Consider the following 16,635-nt stretch of genomic DNA (forward strand, 5'->3'; position numbering starts at 1 on the left):
TGCAAGCTCATATCACTTTTATAATTGGGGAGGGTAGGCACTGAATTAAAAATAAAATGCAGTACATACAAATGTTGACGATGAAAGGTGTCAACAATATGCTGCTGAGTGAGAAAAGATAGATGCAGAATGGATTTTAGTGTAATTCTGCTTTAACAATGTCATTCTTTATTCAATACATAGTTGTTGGGGGCCTACTGTGTGCTAGGCTCATATAGGTACTCGGAATGCCTCAATGAATAAACATACAAATAAATAAACAAACAAAAGTATGCAGATATTAGATGGTGTAGAGCTCTATAAATGAATGGAAGAAAGAAGTATGTAGATGTTAGGTGGCAGAAAGTTCTTTGAGGAGACATAGTGCAGACAAGGGGGTCAGGATGGGAAGTGGTGGTTCACTCCTAAATAGGTAGTCAGGGAAGGCTCATGGGTAAATCTGGGTCACCTCACCTGAGGGAGGTGAGGGCAGAGCCATTCACATATCTGCGGGAAGAGTGTCCCAGGCAGGTGGAACAGCAGTAGAAGGTCCTAAAGTGGGGAGTGTGTCTGGCTTGGTTGAGGAAGAGCTAGGCCCATAAGGCTGAGGGTGGGGGGAGCACAGGGGAGTCACCGTAGAAAGTGTGGTCACAGTGGGAGATGAGTAGAAATCAGGTCAGAGAGGTGGGAGCCCCCAGATCCTTGGAGGACGCCTTGAGGACTGGGTTTTTGTCTCGGTGAGAGGGAAAGCGATAGGAGGGTTTTCAGCAAGAGATTGGCAGGCTCTGACTTATGTTTTAACAGCTTCTGTGTTGTAGTTAGACTAACGGGGGTAGGTAGTGATGGGCATGGGTGAAGCAGAGATACCACTCAGGAGGATTGCAATAATCCAGGCAAGAGATGATGGTGACTTCTATTCAGGTAGCAGTGAAGGTTTGAAGTGGACAGGTTCTGGCAATATTTCAAAGGTAGAGCTAGCAGATTTTGATGATGGATCAAGTGTGGGATGTATTGATAAAAGAAATAGAGGTACAGAATTGATGCCAAGGTTCTGGCCTAAGCAACTGGAAGGATGGAGTTACAGTAAGTGAGTTGAGAAAGCCCGTGGGTGGAGCTTTTATTTTTTTTTTTGCGGTACGCAGGCCTCTCACTGTTGTGGCCTCTCCCGTTGCGGAGCACAGGCTCCGGACGCGCAGGCTCAGCGGCCGTGGCTCACGGGCCCAGCAGCTCCACGGCATGTGGGATCTTCCCGGACTGGGGCACGAACCCATGTCCCCTGCATCGGCAGGCGGACTCTCAACCACTGCGCCACCAGGGAAGCCCGGTGGAGCTATTTGAGTGGGAAAGACCAGGAGCTCAAGTTTGGAATGCTGGGGCTGCCTGTTGGACCTCCATATGGAGACATCTAGTAGTCAGACTTATGAGTCTGGAGTTCCGGGGAGATGACTGGGCTGCAAATACAAGTATGGGAGTCATCAGTGTATATGTGGTATTTAAAAGCATGAGACTAAATGGGGTCACCCGGAAGTGAATGTAGACCGAGTAGAGTCCTGAGAACTGTGTCCTGGGCGCACATCTAGGCCACGTGTGTGTTTATTCTTAGAACATAAAAATAATCACAAAGGATATATAACAGATTTTGCAGTGGTGGTATCTGGATCATCGGGGATTTTTATTTCATTTCATGTGTTTCAGTATTGTTTGTTTTTTTTATGATTATTATATGCTTGGAAAAAGTAAGAAAACATGGCATACTTCAGAGTTTGGGGGAAGTTAGCTAGAAGATCAGAGGTCCAAAAATTTCTTCTTCAGAGCCATTTAGCATCACTTACTGTTTCTATTTTATAAAAGTCTGATAATAAGGCAGTATTATACATAGCTGATTCAATCATAGAAATAATCATTCAGCTAAGAAAAAATGCAATATATATTGAGAAAGTAGTGAATAATATTATTTACCTAAGTGTGCACAATATTAGTGAGTCAAATATAAATATATGTTAGGTTTTAATATGTGTAAAGTAAAATATTAATATCTTTAATCCAATTTATTAGACTTTAAGTTATTTGGAATTTATTTGTCAGGCTAGGTAAATTAAAAACATTTATTAACTCATATGCCTACTGTTTCACCCTCCTGTGAGAAGATGATAATTTAGTTGAACATACAGCTGGATTTATAAAAGAAGAATGCTGTTAGGATGCATGGTACAGTTACAGATGCTTGACTTCTAGGATTATTGTATTCAGTACTGTCGCCCCTGGACACGTCTGCCTATTGAGCACTTGAAATGTGACTAGTCCAAATCGTGGCATGCTGTCAGTGTAAAATAGACACTGGATTTTGAAAAGTTAGTACAAAGAAAAGAATATTAAATATCTAGTTTATAAATTTTTATATAGTTTACATGTAGAAATTATAATATTTTGGATAGACTGAGTTTAATGAAACTATTAAATTACACCTCTCTCTTTTTCCTTATTTAATGTGACTACTAGAAAACTAAAAATTACATACGAAACTTGCATTATATTTCTCTTGGGCAGTACTGGGCTAGAGGAGGGGTTTTTGTATGACCTGTAGCCTAAGAATGTTTTTTACATTTTTAGATGGCTTTAAAATATCAAAGTGCGAATAATATTTTGTGATATGTGAGAATTATATAAAATCCAAATTTCAGCATCCAATGTTTCTTGCTAGTAAACTAGATACAAAAATTGTATCTAGTTAATATTACTACATTTTGAATTCTCTTAGCACAAAATTTGTGGAAATCTGTTTTCTCTCTTGCTGTGTAAGTACCTAATAATATGCTTAATTTTGCTATTTGGCCCACAGAGTACTCACTATCAGGCCCTTTGCAGAAAGCTTGCTGCCCCTGGTCTGGAGGATCAGGGCTGAGTACAGGCTGTTCTCCACTTATTGCTGGGTGTCCTTGTCAGATCCCCAATATCACCAAGGTAGTTTTGTCATTTGTAACTGAGGATGGTAACTCCAATTTCAGGAGTTACTAGAGTCAAATGAGAATTTACAATCTCAGGGCTTCGTAAATGATAAAGCTCTATACAAAGCTAGCTCATTTTTTAAAGGGCTTTATCTTCAGTACCAAAACTAGGAGAATAACCAGGAAATACAGATTCGTTTCTGTTGTCCTGACTCAGCAGGATTAACATGCACGTGCCTTTAATGAGATATGCTAAATGCGTACATGTCACCATTACTAATAGCCCTTTCCTGTGCTTTTTTCTTGAAGTTGAACGAAGAAGAAGATTTAACATAAATGACCGCATTAAGGAACTAGGTACTTTGATTCCCAAGTCAAATGATCCGTGAGTACAATTGCATTGTATATTTTTTCGTACCTTAATGTTTTTTCATATGTTGCAAAAAGCACACAGTTATAAAAACTAAAGAAGTACCCCCCCTCCCTTTGTTCCATTTGTGAATACTTCTTACGCCTTTCTTTTGACATCTGAAATTTCAAGAGAAATGAACTGAAATTGAAATCTGAAATTTCGAGAGAAATGAACTGGATTGTTCAAAAGTATTATTGGACATGAGCTGTTCAGCTTTGGATGTGAGGAAGTGACTTCCTGAAATCTGAGAATCCTTGGCAACTAAACACCGAACTACTAAAAAAATTCTTTTTATCAGTTCATGCAGGACAGAGATTTCAGTAGCTGATAAAGCAAGATTTGTTAGCTATTTGTTTGCCAACAAACTCATACAATATCTGTAGGCATGGAGAGCTGATATTGGAGATTTCAAGTTTAACAGTATTCAGCAGACAAATGGTCAATTTTTTCCCCAAAAATTACATGCCCTTTGTATTGCCAATCTAGGAAAAAGAGTAAGTTTTAATCCTCTTATAAGCACAGGTCAGCTAATTTGGATTTCAGCTTTCAGTCTCTCATGCCACTCTTTCAGAGATAACGGTTGTAAAGATACTTTTCCTACTAGCAATGTCAGCAAATAGGACAACAAATACACAATTTTTATCCATTAGAAATTGGCCCATTTGTAGTGAGGGGCTCGAAGATGTATACATTTTAATGGCTCCCACAGGCAGTCTATGAAATTAGCCTTTGAATATGACCTTTTAGCTACCTAATAAAATATAAAGATGAAATCAAGCATTATTCATGCAAGGCTTATTAAATTTGCTATTCACATTATTGTCAGGGAATTTGTGACAAAATAAAATAAAACCATTGCCCATTCTAAGGTGGTTTTGATGAATGTTCAAGCGCAGTCTCCATCGTCAACATTTTGCTTTCCCAGGTTTCAAGGAAAGCTGTTTTGAAACTCAAAACATTCAAAATCTCAGTTCTGCAGCACAAATGCATCCTACGAAGGGGCTGTGACCTTCATTTCCTATAGTCAGTCTTGCATGATAGTTGAAATTGAATTCCCATTTTCCTATTCTTTATCAGCTTTCACTTTTTAGCATATTCTTTTAAACTGTAGCACGTGGATCTCTTTAGCAACATATTATGAAATTATGGGGCTGCAGTGAAAGCCTCTATTTGCATATCTTCTTTCTCTGTTGTATTAGAATACTTGTGTGTTTATAATCTGAACTGATAACAATCTTTAATTGTAGGCATTGTTTCAAGATGAAATGGACTGCAGTCTGTATGGGGGTTTTCCTATACCAGGTTTCTGGAACAGACTTTGGGACTGCTATAGAGACATAGTCTAGCTGATCATGGTCTCAGCCCCATACCCTCTCCTGACCTAGAGTCGATCTGCTTTTATTGACTTATATATTAGGGATCTGTTTACACTTCTGTGTAAAAAAAGGGTCACTCTCGTTGCAAAAAAAAAAAAAAAAAGTTTGAAAACCCCAAAGCATAATTGATTAATTGGGTCTCACAAGGAAGTAAAACCCAAGAAAACTGGTTGGAATAGTCTCTTCTTAAAAACGGAGTGGCTGCTTGCCTGTTTCAGTAGTGGTCTCTCACTGTACTGGCCTAGTGAAGGCATCTTTCATTATAATTTTATGTCTCTCTGGCGGCTGAAGTTTCTGTTGTTTTCTTCTTAGCCCTGAACATTAAGCGGGTTGGCTTTGTGCTCACTCCGAGTATCTCAGGACACCTCCCTGGGTTGCCATCTTTGGTGCCCAGACCCCAGGGATCAACCCCTGGGAATTCTCTGGGGGCTGTAATTCAGCATCCCATGGGAGAGCTTCTGTTTTGTTCTTCATCTAACCCATATGAGGATCAATTACTTGGTGGCTTGTTTTAATGGCCTTCCATTCACACATCCCAGCTGATACTTCCAATCTCCTTTTAGCAGCTAAAGATTATGGGGTAGGAGGTTTTCCATACATTAAATTGTTTTTGTTTTCATCATTGTCATTATCATCATGAATATTTTCTATAAAAGAGCTCAGGTTAATTTAAAGCACTATAAAAATATTACTGTTAGTTATAATTCTATTCTTAATTGTTTTCTGGGGTGCTCTAAACTTTTCAACTCACTTTTAGCTACATTTTAGTGGCATTCTTAATGTTCTCATATAGGAATACAGTAGCGCTATAGTGTTTAAAAACTGAAAGGCGCCAAACTCAGGCTACCTGGGTTTGAATTCCAAAACAGTCCCCTACTGGATGTCTGACTTGGGGAAGAAGTCTCATATTTCATTTTTCTCATCTGTTAAAAGAAAAAGGGGGAAGGAGGACCAGAATATTCCTACCTAGTCTAGTTGTTTTGAGCACTCAGTCACGTAAGAGGAAGAGTAGTTTAGGGCATGGGGTCTGGCACCAGATTCTCCAGGCTTCCCGGCTGTACCACTTTCAGGCTGTGTGACTTTGGGCAAATTACTTAACCTCTCTGTGCCTTTGTTTTCCAGTCTGTAACATGGGGATAATATTAGTGCCTACCGATTAAGGTTGTTATGATTAAGTGAGCTGCAAAGCACTTTGAAAAGTACCTGTCATGCAGTAAATGCTGTTTAAAGATAGCTATGGTAATTACCACGTTGAGTCCTTAACACAGTGCCTGCTCCACTGTTTGAACTGCATTCTAAACTTTTCCCAGCATATTCATATAAAGTGCCTCCTTTGATTCTAACAACATACCTATGAGGCTGCTCATACAAGCATGGTATCATTGTTTTGTTTTTGTTTTGTTTTGTTTTCTTTTGCGGTACATGGGCCTCTCACTGCTGTGGCCTCTCCTGTTGCGGAGTACAGGCTCTGGACGCGCAGGCCCAGCGGTCATGGCTCACGGGCCCAGCTGCTCCGCAGCATGTGGGATCTTCCTGGACCGGGGCACAAACCCATGTCCCCTGCATCGGCAGGTGGACTCTCAACCACTGCGCCACCAGGGAAGCCCGGTATTGTTGTTTTGTAGCTGAGGAGGTGGAGATCGGAGAGAGGTTGATATTGATGGGAATATTCATGATAAAACCCAAGGATGCCATTTTTATGCCGCATACAGTCAAGTAGTGAGATCTCACAGAATTTTTTTTTAATCATAGCTTATTCTGTCTGAGTGGGTTAACTTTTATAGTCCTAGAAATCTGTAACTATTGAATATAGTGTTTAAGAGTATTGACTTTGTCATCAGCAGACCTAAATTTAAGCCCTGACTCCACCTTCATGTAGCTCTGGGACCGAAGACAAGTTGAATCGTCTCTGATTCAACATGTGCACAACGTCCCTCTGACTCCAGGCGCCTGTCCGGGTGAAAGAAGATAACGTAGAAGTCATGGGTGGACGGTGTCCAGCGAGTTGCCGGCACCCAATGAATGATAGCGATTCTCAACTTCTAATTGTTACCTCGTCTTTAGAAACTGAATGCTCTAAATATTGAATTTTCATGGAGCCTTCAATCCTAAAACAGTCTGTTTCCTTCCATTTTCATCCCAGAGACATGCGCTGGAACAAGGGAACCATTTTAAAAGCGTCTGTGGACTATATCCGGAAGTTGCAACGGGAACAGCAACGTGCTAAAGAGCTTGAAAACAGACAGAAGAAGCTGGAGCACGCCAACCGGCACTTGTTACTCAGAATACAGGTACCAGGCGTGTGCAGGGTGAAGGTGACTACATGTTAGTGACTTGAAGATGGGAGAAGTATAATGAGCCATGAGGGAGTTGATTTATGTGGTCCTAGTACAGTCTGTACTCATTATTTGTGGATTCCGCTTTGTGATTTTGTTTCCTCGTAACAATTTATTTGAAACCTCCAGATCGACACTTGTGGCACTTCACGCTCATTTGCAGACATGTGCAGCATGGCAAATGTGACTTGGCTGGTGCGTTTGCTTCAAGTTAAGGTTGGGCAAAGCGATGCTCTGTCTTCTTGTTTCAGCCCCTACTGTAAACAAGTGTCCTTTTTTGCTGTCTATTTAGTGCCATGTTTTTCACATTTTTGTGGGTGTTTTGGGTGATTTGCTGTTTAAAGTGGCCTCTGAGCATGGCCCTGAAATGCTTTCACATCTTCCTAAGCACAGGAAGGCTGTGATGTGCCTTATGGAAAGAAGTTTCATTCAGGCATGAGTTGTGGTCCTGTTGGCCTTGAGTTTAATATTAATGAATCAATGATATGTAGTAAACAAGGTGACTTCAAACAGGAACACACATAAAACAAAGTTGCATGTTGATTGGTTGGTGAAATGTTGTGCGCAGATGCTTGCAGGACCCTAATCCTCTGTTCCCTCCCGGAACAATGGTTCGGCATTCACTAATTCAGTGTTCATAGCAACTCTGTAGCACGTCTTTGGCCATTCATGCTCCTGTGACAAAAACACCGTAGACTGGGTGGCTTACACAACAAACATTTATTTTTCACAGTTCTGGAGGCTGGGAAATCTATCAAGGTACCGGCAGATTTGTTGTGTGATGAGAGCCTGCTTCTTAGTTCATAGATAGCTGTCTTCTTGCTGCAACTTCACAGGGCAAAAGGGGTGAGGGACCTCTCTGGGGTCTCTTTTCATAAGGACACTCATGCTATTCATGAAGGCCCCCCGCCTGTGACCTAATCGCCTCCCAAAGCCCTACCTCCAAATACCATCACATTGGGAATTAGGTTTCAGCACATGAACTTTGGGGGGCATAGACTTCGGTCCATAGCCATAAGTACTGCAAATCTTGAGAATTGAGAGTAGTTGTTAAATACAAAGATACCTTAGTATTGAGTGGGGTGCAGTCCATGGTCAGAGCTCATGTTTATAGGGAACCTGGGACACCCAGAAGATCTTATCATCAGGGTATAAATTTTAGAAATAGTTACAGATAATGAAGTTATACCATATGTATCTTTAGCTTACATACTCTTAGTGGGAGAAATACTATTTTAATTATACATGTAATTCACCTGTCATTCAGTTTAAGGAGTGTACATACCAACGTAACCATGAGCTGGGGGATCCCTGTAATATCAGCTCCTGGTGCTCCGTCATCACTTGGCTTTTCATGCTGAATATAAAGATGCAACTTCCTCTGGAACTGTCTTGAAGAAGAGAAAGAAAAACTGACTCCTTGCTAATGACTAAAGGAGTTGGCTAGGGTTATTTTAATTTACTTGCTGACTTTGAACACAGCCAACCCGTAAGGGTCGATGACGTTGTATCTTCTTCTTAAGTAGATGGACCCACTTCTACCCAGTTTCGCCATAGAGCAATGGTTGTGGAGCAGCAGTGTAGAGTATACGGCACTTCAGAGACTGCCTGGTGGTGGTTATTCCCCAATGATGAACTTATTTAACAGAGTCGTTTACTGCTGATTTCGAAGCTTGTTCATACCCCACAACACTGTTGACATTTCTAGATGTCACATCTCTCATGTCATGGCAGCGATCTTCAGCCCTGGGTCAGAGAGGCAGAAGGTAGTTCTCCTCTAGGGGGTGCCTTTTGGAATCTTGGTAGTGAAATAGAGGTTATGTGTCATTTGAAAATCCCCCTTCCCTGCTTTCTCTCTTTTTGGCTTTTGCTGCTTGTTTTATGTTCCATGTCTTCAGTAATCAGACGCGGGTCTTTAGTCTCTTGTACTTAGTATATATACCTATTTATAAAAGCAACTTGTACTAATGCGTCATTTCTTTATACAAATAATAAAATATAATAACTGTGTTGAAAGACAGGCTAGGTTTTGTTTTAAGGTTTCAAACGTATATATTCGTGTGAAATACGAATACCGTGAAAAATGTGAATTGGAAGTTGCATGGTGACGATGTCTTTGGTTTCTTCCAATGTCAGTGAAGCAGCCTTTAGAACTTCTGTGTATCATGGAAAGCATTATTAATTAGGAAAGCTGTGCTGTGCAATGAGCCTGAGTTCTCTAGGTGAGATCTATCACATTATTTAGCAATCTAAGTAACACTTTATTCAGCGGGTAAATATTTTAAATTAAACAACAAAAGATTAGAGTAAGATGGATGCCTCTCTTAATCCAACTCTTTTTTTTTTAAGACACACTACATGTGTGAGAGCGCTGTTCTTATTATGTGGCGTAGACTTACCGTTGTGCATGTGTTCAGCTTGGGCCTAAGGGGTTCCTTTCATTTTCACCCTAAGTGATACATGCAAAAATATTCACAGAATGAAGAGCATGAAGCCTTACTATCACTGGGACTGCAATTTTATTAAGCAGCCCAGGGCTTTGAAATGATGCCCAAGGAGACTTGTGTGTCTGGAGACTGTGTGAAGGAACGTGCGTATACTGGTGTGACATCTCAGGCTCCCATCTCTTGTACTGCATCTCGAGGAAGACCTTGCTAATCAAACATCCTTTAATACAGGCTGAACACAACTTTTCAGGAACATGTGTTTCTAGGCTTGTGGGCAAAGGTTGAAAGGTTGTGTCCTGTTGGAGAGTACATTTCCCCCTCTCATGACGCAAGGTGACTTGCTTCAAATGTATATTCTGTTATTTTTATTGTATCACAAACATAGGAAGATGGCATTGGCTTGTAGAAGCAAATTGCTCTTCAGGATCAGTTGGGGTCTTTACGGTTCATTGTAGGGGAGTGGTCTAGGCATTCTCAGAAAGGGAAAAGGAAAAGAGCTTGTTTGGAAGGTATTTGAAATGAGGCACTGGGGCAAGTCTCTGACACTCAGGAAGTGAATTAGGCACCTAGGGCTGCCATTACATATACCACAGACTAGACAGCTTACACAACAGAGATTTATTTTCTTCTAGTTCTGGAGACTAGAAATCCAAGATCAAGGTGTGGGCAGGGTTGGTTTTTCTGTGGCTTCTCTCCTAGGCCACCTTTTCCCTGTGTTTTCCTATTCTTGTGGCTTTTCCTATGTGTATCTCCGCGTCCTCATCTCCCCTCACCGATATTAGATGAGGACCTACCCTAAGGATCTCATTTTAACCTAATCACCTCTTGAAAGACACTATCTCCATGTACAGTCACATTCTGAGGTCCTGGAGGTTAGGATTTCAACATAGGATTTTGGGGAGGGGACACAATTCAGTCCATAATAGGAAGGATGTGAAGAAAGTGTAGGAACAGATTGAGGACTTTCTTGTGGAATTTAAAAAAGCAAAAAAACTCCCTTTGCCTTGGTGAGATGGGTTAAATGATGCATCCCAAACTTCAGTTACGTGTATGGAATTTTCATAACTTTGGCCGTCACTACTCAATCTTTATTAGTTCCCAGTGCCCTTAATCTCTTAGTAACTTTTTCACTGCACCTTAGACCAAAAAAATACCTACCATTTCCTTGTTAGGTGCTAACAACTTAGTAGCCATTTGAAAATATAAAACGTATAAATTGAAAGAAAAATCACATTTTAATTTTATTTTTAAATAACCACATTACTTACTAGTGAGATATGTGTGCCTGTGAGGCACTGCACAGCTTTTCCAATCTTGGAGTCAGATTGGACGCTGCCACCCTTGTTTCCCATTCCACACTGATTTTCATGCAGGAGTTGTTTTTTTCTTTTTTTCATTTTTTTTTTTTTTAATCACAACAACTACCTGAGACCCGGCTTTGTGTTGATACGATGTGATGGAAACAATGTAACACAATCTAATACTGGGAGTTCATTATAGTACCCGTAGATATCTCTGCACAGTGTAGGGAGCGTAGACCTGTACTGTTTACTGATTATTTTCCTTCAATCAGCTCACATTTTGACATTTTATTTTTACATTTTTTAACTTCTCCTCCCTGTTAACATTAACATCTATGAGAAACTGTCTCTGTATTTCATACATAATAAAATCCATATACAACCTAAAAATCATTTACTGTATTACCAGTGATACTCTATGTACTTTAAGAAAAATGGTGTTTATTAATTTGAAAGAGCAAAACATTTTTATTTTAACAATTTATTTTTTTGCAAATGTATGATTTTTTTAAATTAATTAATTTATTATTTATGTTTGGCTGTGTTGGGTCATTGTTGCTGCGTGTGGGCTTTCTCTAGTTGCGGTGTGCGGGCTGCTCCTTGCGGTGGCTTCTCTTGTTGCAGAGCATGGGCTGTAGGTGCGCGAGCTTCAGTAGTTGCAGCACACGGGCTCAGTGGTTGTGGCTCACGGGCTCTAGAGCGCAGACTCAGTAGCTGTGGCACACAGGCTTAGTTGCCCCGCGGCATGTGGGATCTTCCCGGACCAGGGATCGAACCTGTGTCCCCTGAATTGGCAGGCGGATTCTTAACCACTGCGCCACGAGGGAAGTCCCTGATTTTTTGAAAATACTTTTTAAAGCAATTTTAGGTTCAGAGCAAAATTGAGCCGAAGGTGTGGAGAGTTCCCATATACCTCCTGCTCCCACAAGTATATAGCCTCCCCCAATATTAATATCCCCACCAGAGTGGGGCATTTCAACACTAGATGAACCTATAGTGAGACATCATTATAACCCAAAGTCCCTACTTGGCATTAGGGTTCACTGTTGGCGTTGCACACCATTTGGGTTTGGACGAATGCATAACAACATGTAACCGATATTATAGTATCATGTATCGTACAGTAGTTTCACTGTCTTAAAATCCTCTGTGCACCACCTCTTTAAGTTTCTGATTTTTATTTTACTTTTAGGAACTTGAAATGCAGGCTCGAGCTCATGGACTTTCCCTTATTCCATCCACGGGTCTCTGCTCTCCAGATTTGGTGAGTCGGATCATCAAGCAGGAACCCGCTCTTGAGAACTGCAGCCAAGACCTCCTCCAACAACACGCAGACCTAACCTGTACAACGACCCTGGATCTCACAGACGGCACCATCACCTTCAACAACAACTTTGGAGCTGGGACCGAGAGCAGCCAAGCCTATAGCGTTCCCACGAAAATGGGATCCAAACTGGAAGACATCCTCATGGACGATACTCTTTCTCCTGTTGGCATAACTGATCCACTTCTTTCCTCGGTGTCCCCTGGGGCATCCAAAACCAGCAGCCGAAGGAGCAGTATGAGCATGGAAGAAACCGAGCACGCTTGCTAGCAAATTCCCCCTGCTCTGCATTCCCACAGACTGCTTCCTTTCTTGATTAGCAGATTTAATAATTTACCTGAAGGGGTTTTCTTGATCATTTTCCTTTAATATGAAAATTTTTTTTTCATGCTTTATCAATAGCCCAGGATATATTTTATTTTTAGAATTTTGTGAAACAGACTTGTATATTCTATTTTACAACTACAAATGCCTCCAAAGTACTGTATGGTAGTGTACAGTATCTGTGAACTGAATTCACCCCAGATTTTGGCTTTCAGAGCAAGAGGATTTTTGCATCAGAGAAATTGCTGTCCATTTTTATTCAGGGGAAACTTGGTTTGCTATTTGCATGCCTGTGACTTCCTTGGAAATGAAATGTAAAGATTAATTGAAAGAATGTAAAGCAACGAAAAGAAAGAGAAAGAGAGAGAGGAGGAGGGTGGGGAAGAGAAGAAGAAATCCATACTAACACTTTTCCATTTTGTAAATGTATTGATTCATTGGTACTGCCTTAAAGATACAGTACCCTTTTAGCATCATTTAGTCTTTATACTGCAAACTATTTAAAGAAATACTATATTCCATAAAAGAAAAAAAATGCAACCATTTTCACGTGTATTGTCTGGTTAGAAAATGTAACTGATACCTTAGGTGCAACTGAAATTGAAGGGAGATATAGACCAAGGCTCTGAAACATGGGGCCTCATCTTGTTCTCATTCATTCTGTGCTCTGTTACAGTTTTCCTCATCAGTGAGTGTGATTCAGTTTTTCATAAGATATATTTTATTTTGAAATGGAAATTAACGTCCTCTCAAAGTAAAATGTTGAGGAGCACTGAAAGTTTTCCTCCTTTTTTTTTTTCCTCTTCAATTTCGCTTTTGATAAGAAAACCAAACTGGGCACATTTCTAATTGGCTTTACTATTTTTATTTTTAAATTATGTTTTACTGTTCATTTGATTTGTACAGATTCTTTATTATCATTGTTCTTTTCAATATGTTTGTATTAATTTGTAAGAATACGCATCTTAAAATGGCAAGTTTTCAATATTTTTACAACTCACTGGTGGTTTTCCGCATTCTTTGTACACACATGAAAGAAAACTTTTATGCAAGGTCTTGCGTTTAAAGAGAGCTTTGTGAATATTTTGTATATTACAGTCTCACTCAGAACTATTTTCCACACATTTAAGCTGTAGTATAAATAGGCTAAAACCGGCTTTCTAGAGAGAAACAACTTACATATTTATTTTTAGTGACATAAAACTAGCAATATCCTTGGAGAATGATACCATAGCGTTAATATGCCCGTTATGGTCGTTTAAATTGGGGTTTATTTCAGCAAACCTGCTGAATGGTTTTTAAAGAGAGAAATACTGTATTGGCCAATTACTGTTACTTGATAACAATATTTTAACAAACAGCAATGTTGTAAAGTTAGTTTCAGTGCATTATCTACTTGTATAGTCCTATGCAATAACAGTAGTGTTACATATATTCTATCAGGCCTAGATGTTCTATACAGATGACAAATGGTGTTAAGAGGCAGGCAGTTGAATGGAGTTTCTCAGTAGCAGCCTACAGTTGAATAGCAAGTGGTATAAAGCATATCCATTCAGAATGAAGTGCCTTAAATATAGCAGAGTAGTCTCTAGCACTGACTGAACTGTAATGTAGGAGAAAGTCTCAAGATGGTATCTATAATCAAGAGGAACGTGTAGCATGGTGCCTATGTAGACAATATAAGAGCTTCCAATTTTCCTTCATATATTTTTAATATGAAATATATTTTAGTGACAGAGTGCCAACTTCTTTCATCAGGAAACCTTATTCAGGAGGTATTTTTGTGTGTGTGTGTGTGTGTGTGTGTGTTTTTAAAGAAAAACAGTTTAAATGTCAACTGTGAATTGGTGATGGATATTGGAGGGTTCAGACAGAAGGACTGTCAGATGTATGAATGGATGGCTTACGTGAAAATAATCAACCGCATAGTTACCATGCACGGTGGGCCATGAGAATCCTTGGAAACATTGATGATGCTATCAGTTTTACAGCTTTATGACTTAAGGGGGTAGGGAAAATTAGTTCCCATTCTTTCAACCCCCTTAATTGTACAGCTCTTTTCCTAGAATAGTGATGCAAATCTGCATGAACAGCTAATTGTACCATAGTGTTCATTGATACAATCATAGCAGTGTCTCTTTTTCTCTTCATATTTATATAGGGGGAGGGGAGCTGGGCGCAAAAGTCGAAGATCGCGATGATATGATGCTAGTTTTCCTTAGCTGATTTAGAGAGTTCTTAAAAATAGAGCAAGTTTGACTCACCCATGGCCCAGGGAATTTGGCCAGGGTTAAGCCACCTTATAGAAGGCTTTGTGGAAAGAAAGCATGGCTTCTCGTACCACTGCCCTGACGCTCGCAGCTCCTGAGCTCACCATTGCCTGCTTCTCCATCCCCTTCTTAACACAATTTCTGGGAGGGGGAAGGTGAGCAAGCTCAGGAGAATGCTGCAATCTCTGGGGTGGTTTTATTTATTTCTTTTTTGCCAACTAGAGTGTGGATGCGTCTTAGAGACTAGCTAAGCCAAGAGGCGGTGGTTTGAGCTCACTGTTTGTGACAAGGAGAATGGTCCACACCACTCCCCCCATTCCTGGGTGCAGAATTGTGACTTGGGGTTGGGCCTTGGAGTGACCAAAATGCCAAACTTGTCCACCTGCCTCTGGGTATGGCAATGGAAATACCAAACCTTCTGACTTTGCCAAAAACCATACAACCAACCTGGTCATACATAGGATGACAAAGTTCTTTCTGGTTGTTTTAAAATACTAAAGCAATAAGAACAAATAAAATACATAGGAAGTTAAAAGATATAAAATAAAGCACAAAGGAATGCACTTACTAATATTTTTTTTAAATGCACTGGGGAAACGTTGATGTTGATAACAGTATATAAAAACATCCCTATTTCTTGAAAAAAAATGACAAATGACTGTCTCTTGCGGACGCTTGGTACTGTAATGTTAATACTAGTCACCTGCTGTTGGATGCAGCAATAATTTCTGTATGGTCCATAGCACTGTATATTATGGATCGATATTAATGTATCCAATGAAATAACTGAACTGTTGTTCTTGATAGCCTCATTAAAGCATTTGGTTTTTCACATAGTGGTGGCCAATTGTGTTTAGTTAATGCCAATTTTGAATATTTTTTGCTTTATCAAAAAATAGGAGCACACATTTTCTTCTGACTTAATGAATAACAAATTGCATGAAAAAAATTTAAATGCTAGTAAGTACTTTTTTTGTTTTAAATGCCACTCTAAGATACTACTTTTTGGTTTTAAAGATTTTTGATTACTTTATGACTTGCACTGAGATGAACTATAATTATGCAGCTTTCCCCCCCCCCTCTGAATTTAGGGAGTTTTAAAAGTCCCAAATGCCAAGAATTCATTTTAGATATAGGAATTTTATTTTAAATGTTTCAGTGAGAGGTGGCTTTACAAAGAGAGAAATTGTCAGAGAAACTCTTGCATATTTACGAAAAAGGTACTGGGTTTTTAAAATACAAATTTGTGATAATGAAAGCTTAATATACCCAGGTTGCCAGCTTCTGGCTGTTTTTTTTAAAATTTTTTTTAAATACAGTACTTAAGAATCATTTGATAAATGTTGGATTTGAATTGGGAAGTGTCAGACAAAACATGTCTTTATTCCCTAGCTAGACCTTAAACTTCTGCCCTTAAAAAAAAAAAAATCATCTGGTTTAACCTCTGGAGAAAATGAGCGAGAAACTTCCCGTAACATTTCTGTTCTGATTGTCAGCTTTTTCTTAAGCATGATTTTTTTCCCCCTTAAATTGTAATATACAATAATTGAGCCTTTTCTTTTTCAGAGTTAGTTGAATCATTTATATTTCCCATAGACATGTGATTGTGTGATGTCTTAAAAACGTGTACAAGTAGGAAGATTTCGTATCTGAACGAGAGAATTTTCTGGGCCACACTGAAAGCGGGTAAGTTGAAAGTTGGGGCTTTTCACCTCAGGGGGTCTGTACCAGGACTTTAACCCAGGTTTCTGACCTGTTAATAAACATTCACTTCACAGTCTATAAGGATCTTTAATCTCTAGCTCCCCACCCCACCAAACTGTTACCTGAACATCAGACATTGGCCTACAGCTTAGATGATTTTATTTCATATCCACAGACTTACCTTTCTTAAATTTTTTATTAAGCAAACCCACTTAAA

General features: G+C 39.6%; 1 protein-coding gene across 6 annotated transcripts in view; it reads left to right on the plus strand.

The window, feature by feature from the left end:
• MITF (melanocyte inducing transcription factor) overlaps positions 1-15,550 on the plus strand; it is a 224,164-nt gene extending 208,614 nt beyond the window's left edge. For all 6 annotated transcript variants that reach the window (XM_027121377.1, XM_027121379.1, XM_027121380.1 and 3 more), the window contains 3 exons: positions 3,234-3,309; positions 6,856-7,003; positions 11,989-15,550. In XM_027121377.1, coding sequence (XP_026977178.1) covers positions 3,234-3,309; positions 6,856-7,003; positions 11,989-12,390 — 626 coding nt within the window. In that variant the 3' untranslated portion in view covers positions 12,391-15,550. The remainder of the gene's footprint in view (positions 1-3,233; positions 3,310-6,855; positions 7,004-11,988) is intronic.
• The last annotated feature ends 1,085 nt before the right edge of the window (positions 15,551-16,635 follow it).

This window comes from Aethalodelphis obliquidens, unplaced genomic scaffold (genome assembly GCF_003676395.1).
Source record: "Aethalodelphis obliquidens isolate GAN/ISIS:26980383/991018 unplaced genomic scaffold, ASM367639v1 scaffold22, whole genome shotgun sequence".
NCBI classification, from domain to species: domain Eukaryota; kingdom Metazoa; phylum Chordata; class Mammalia; order Artiodactyla; family Delphinidae; genus Aethalodelphis; species Aethalodelphis obliquidens.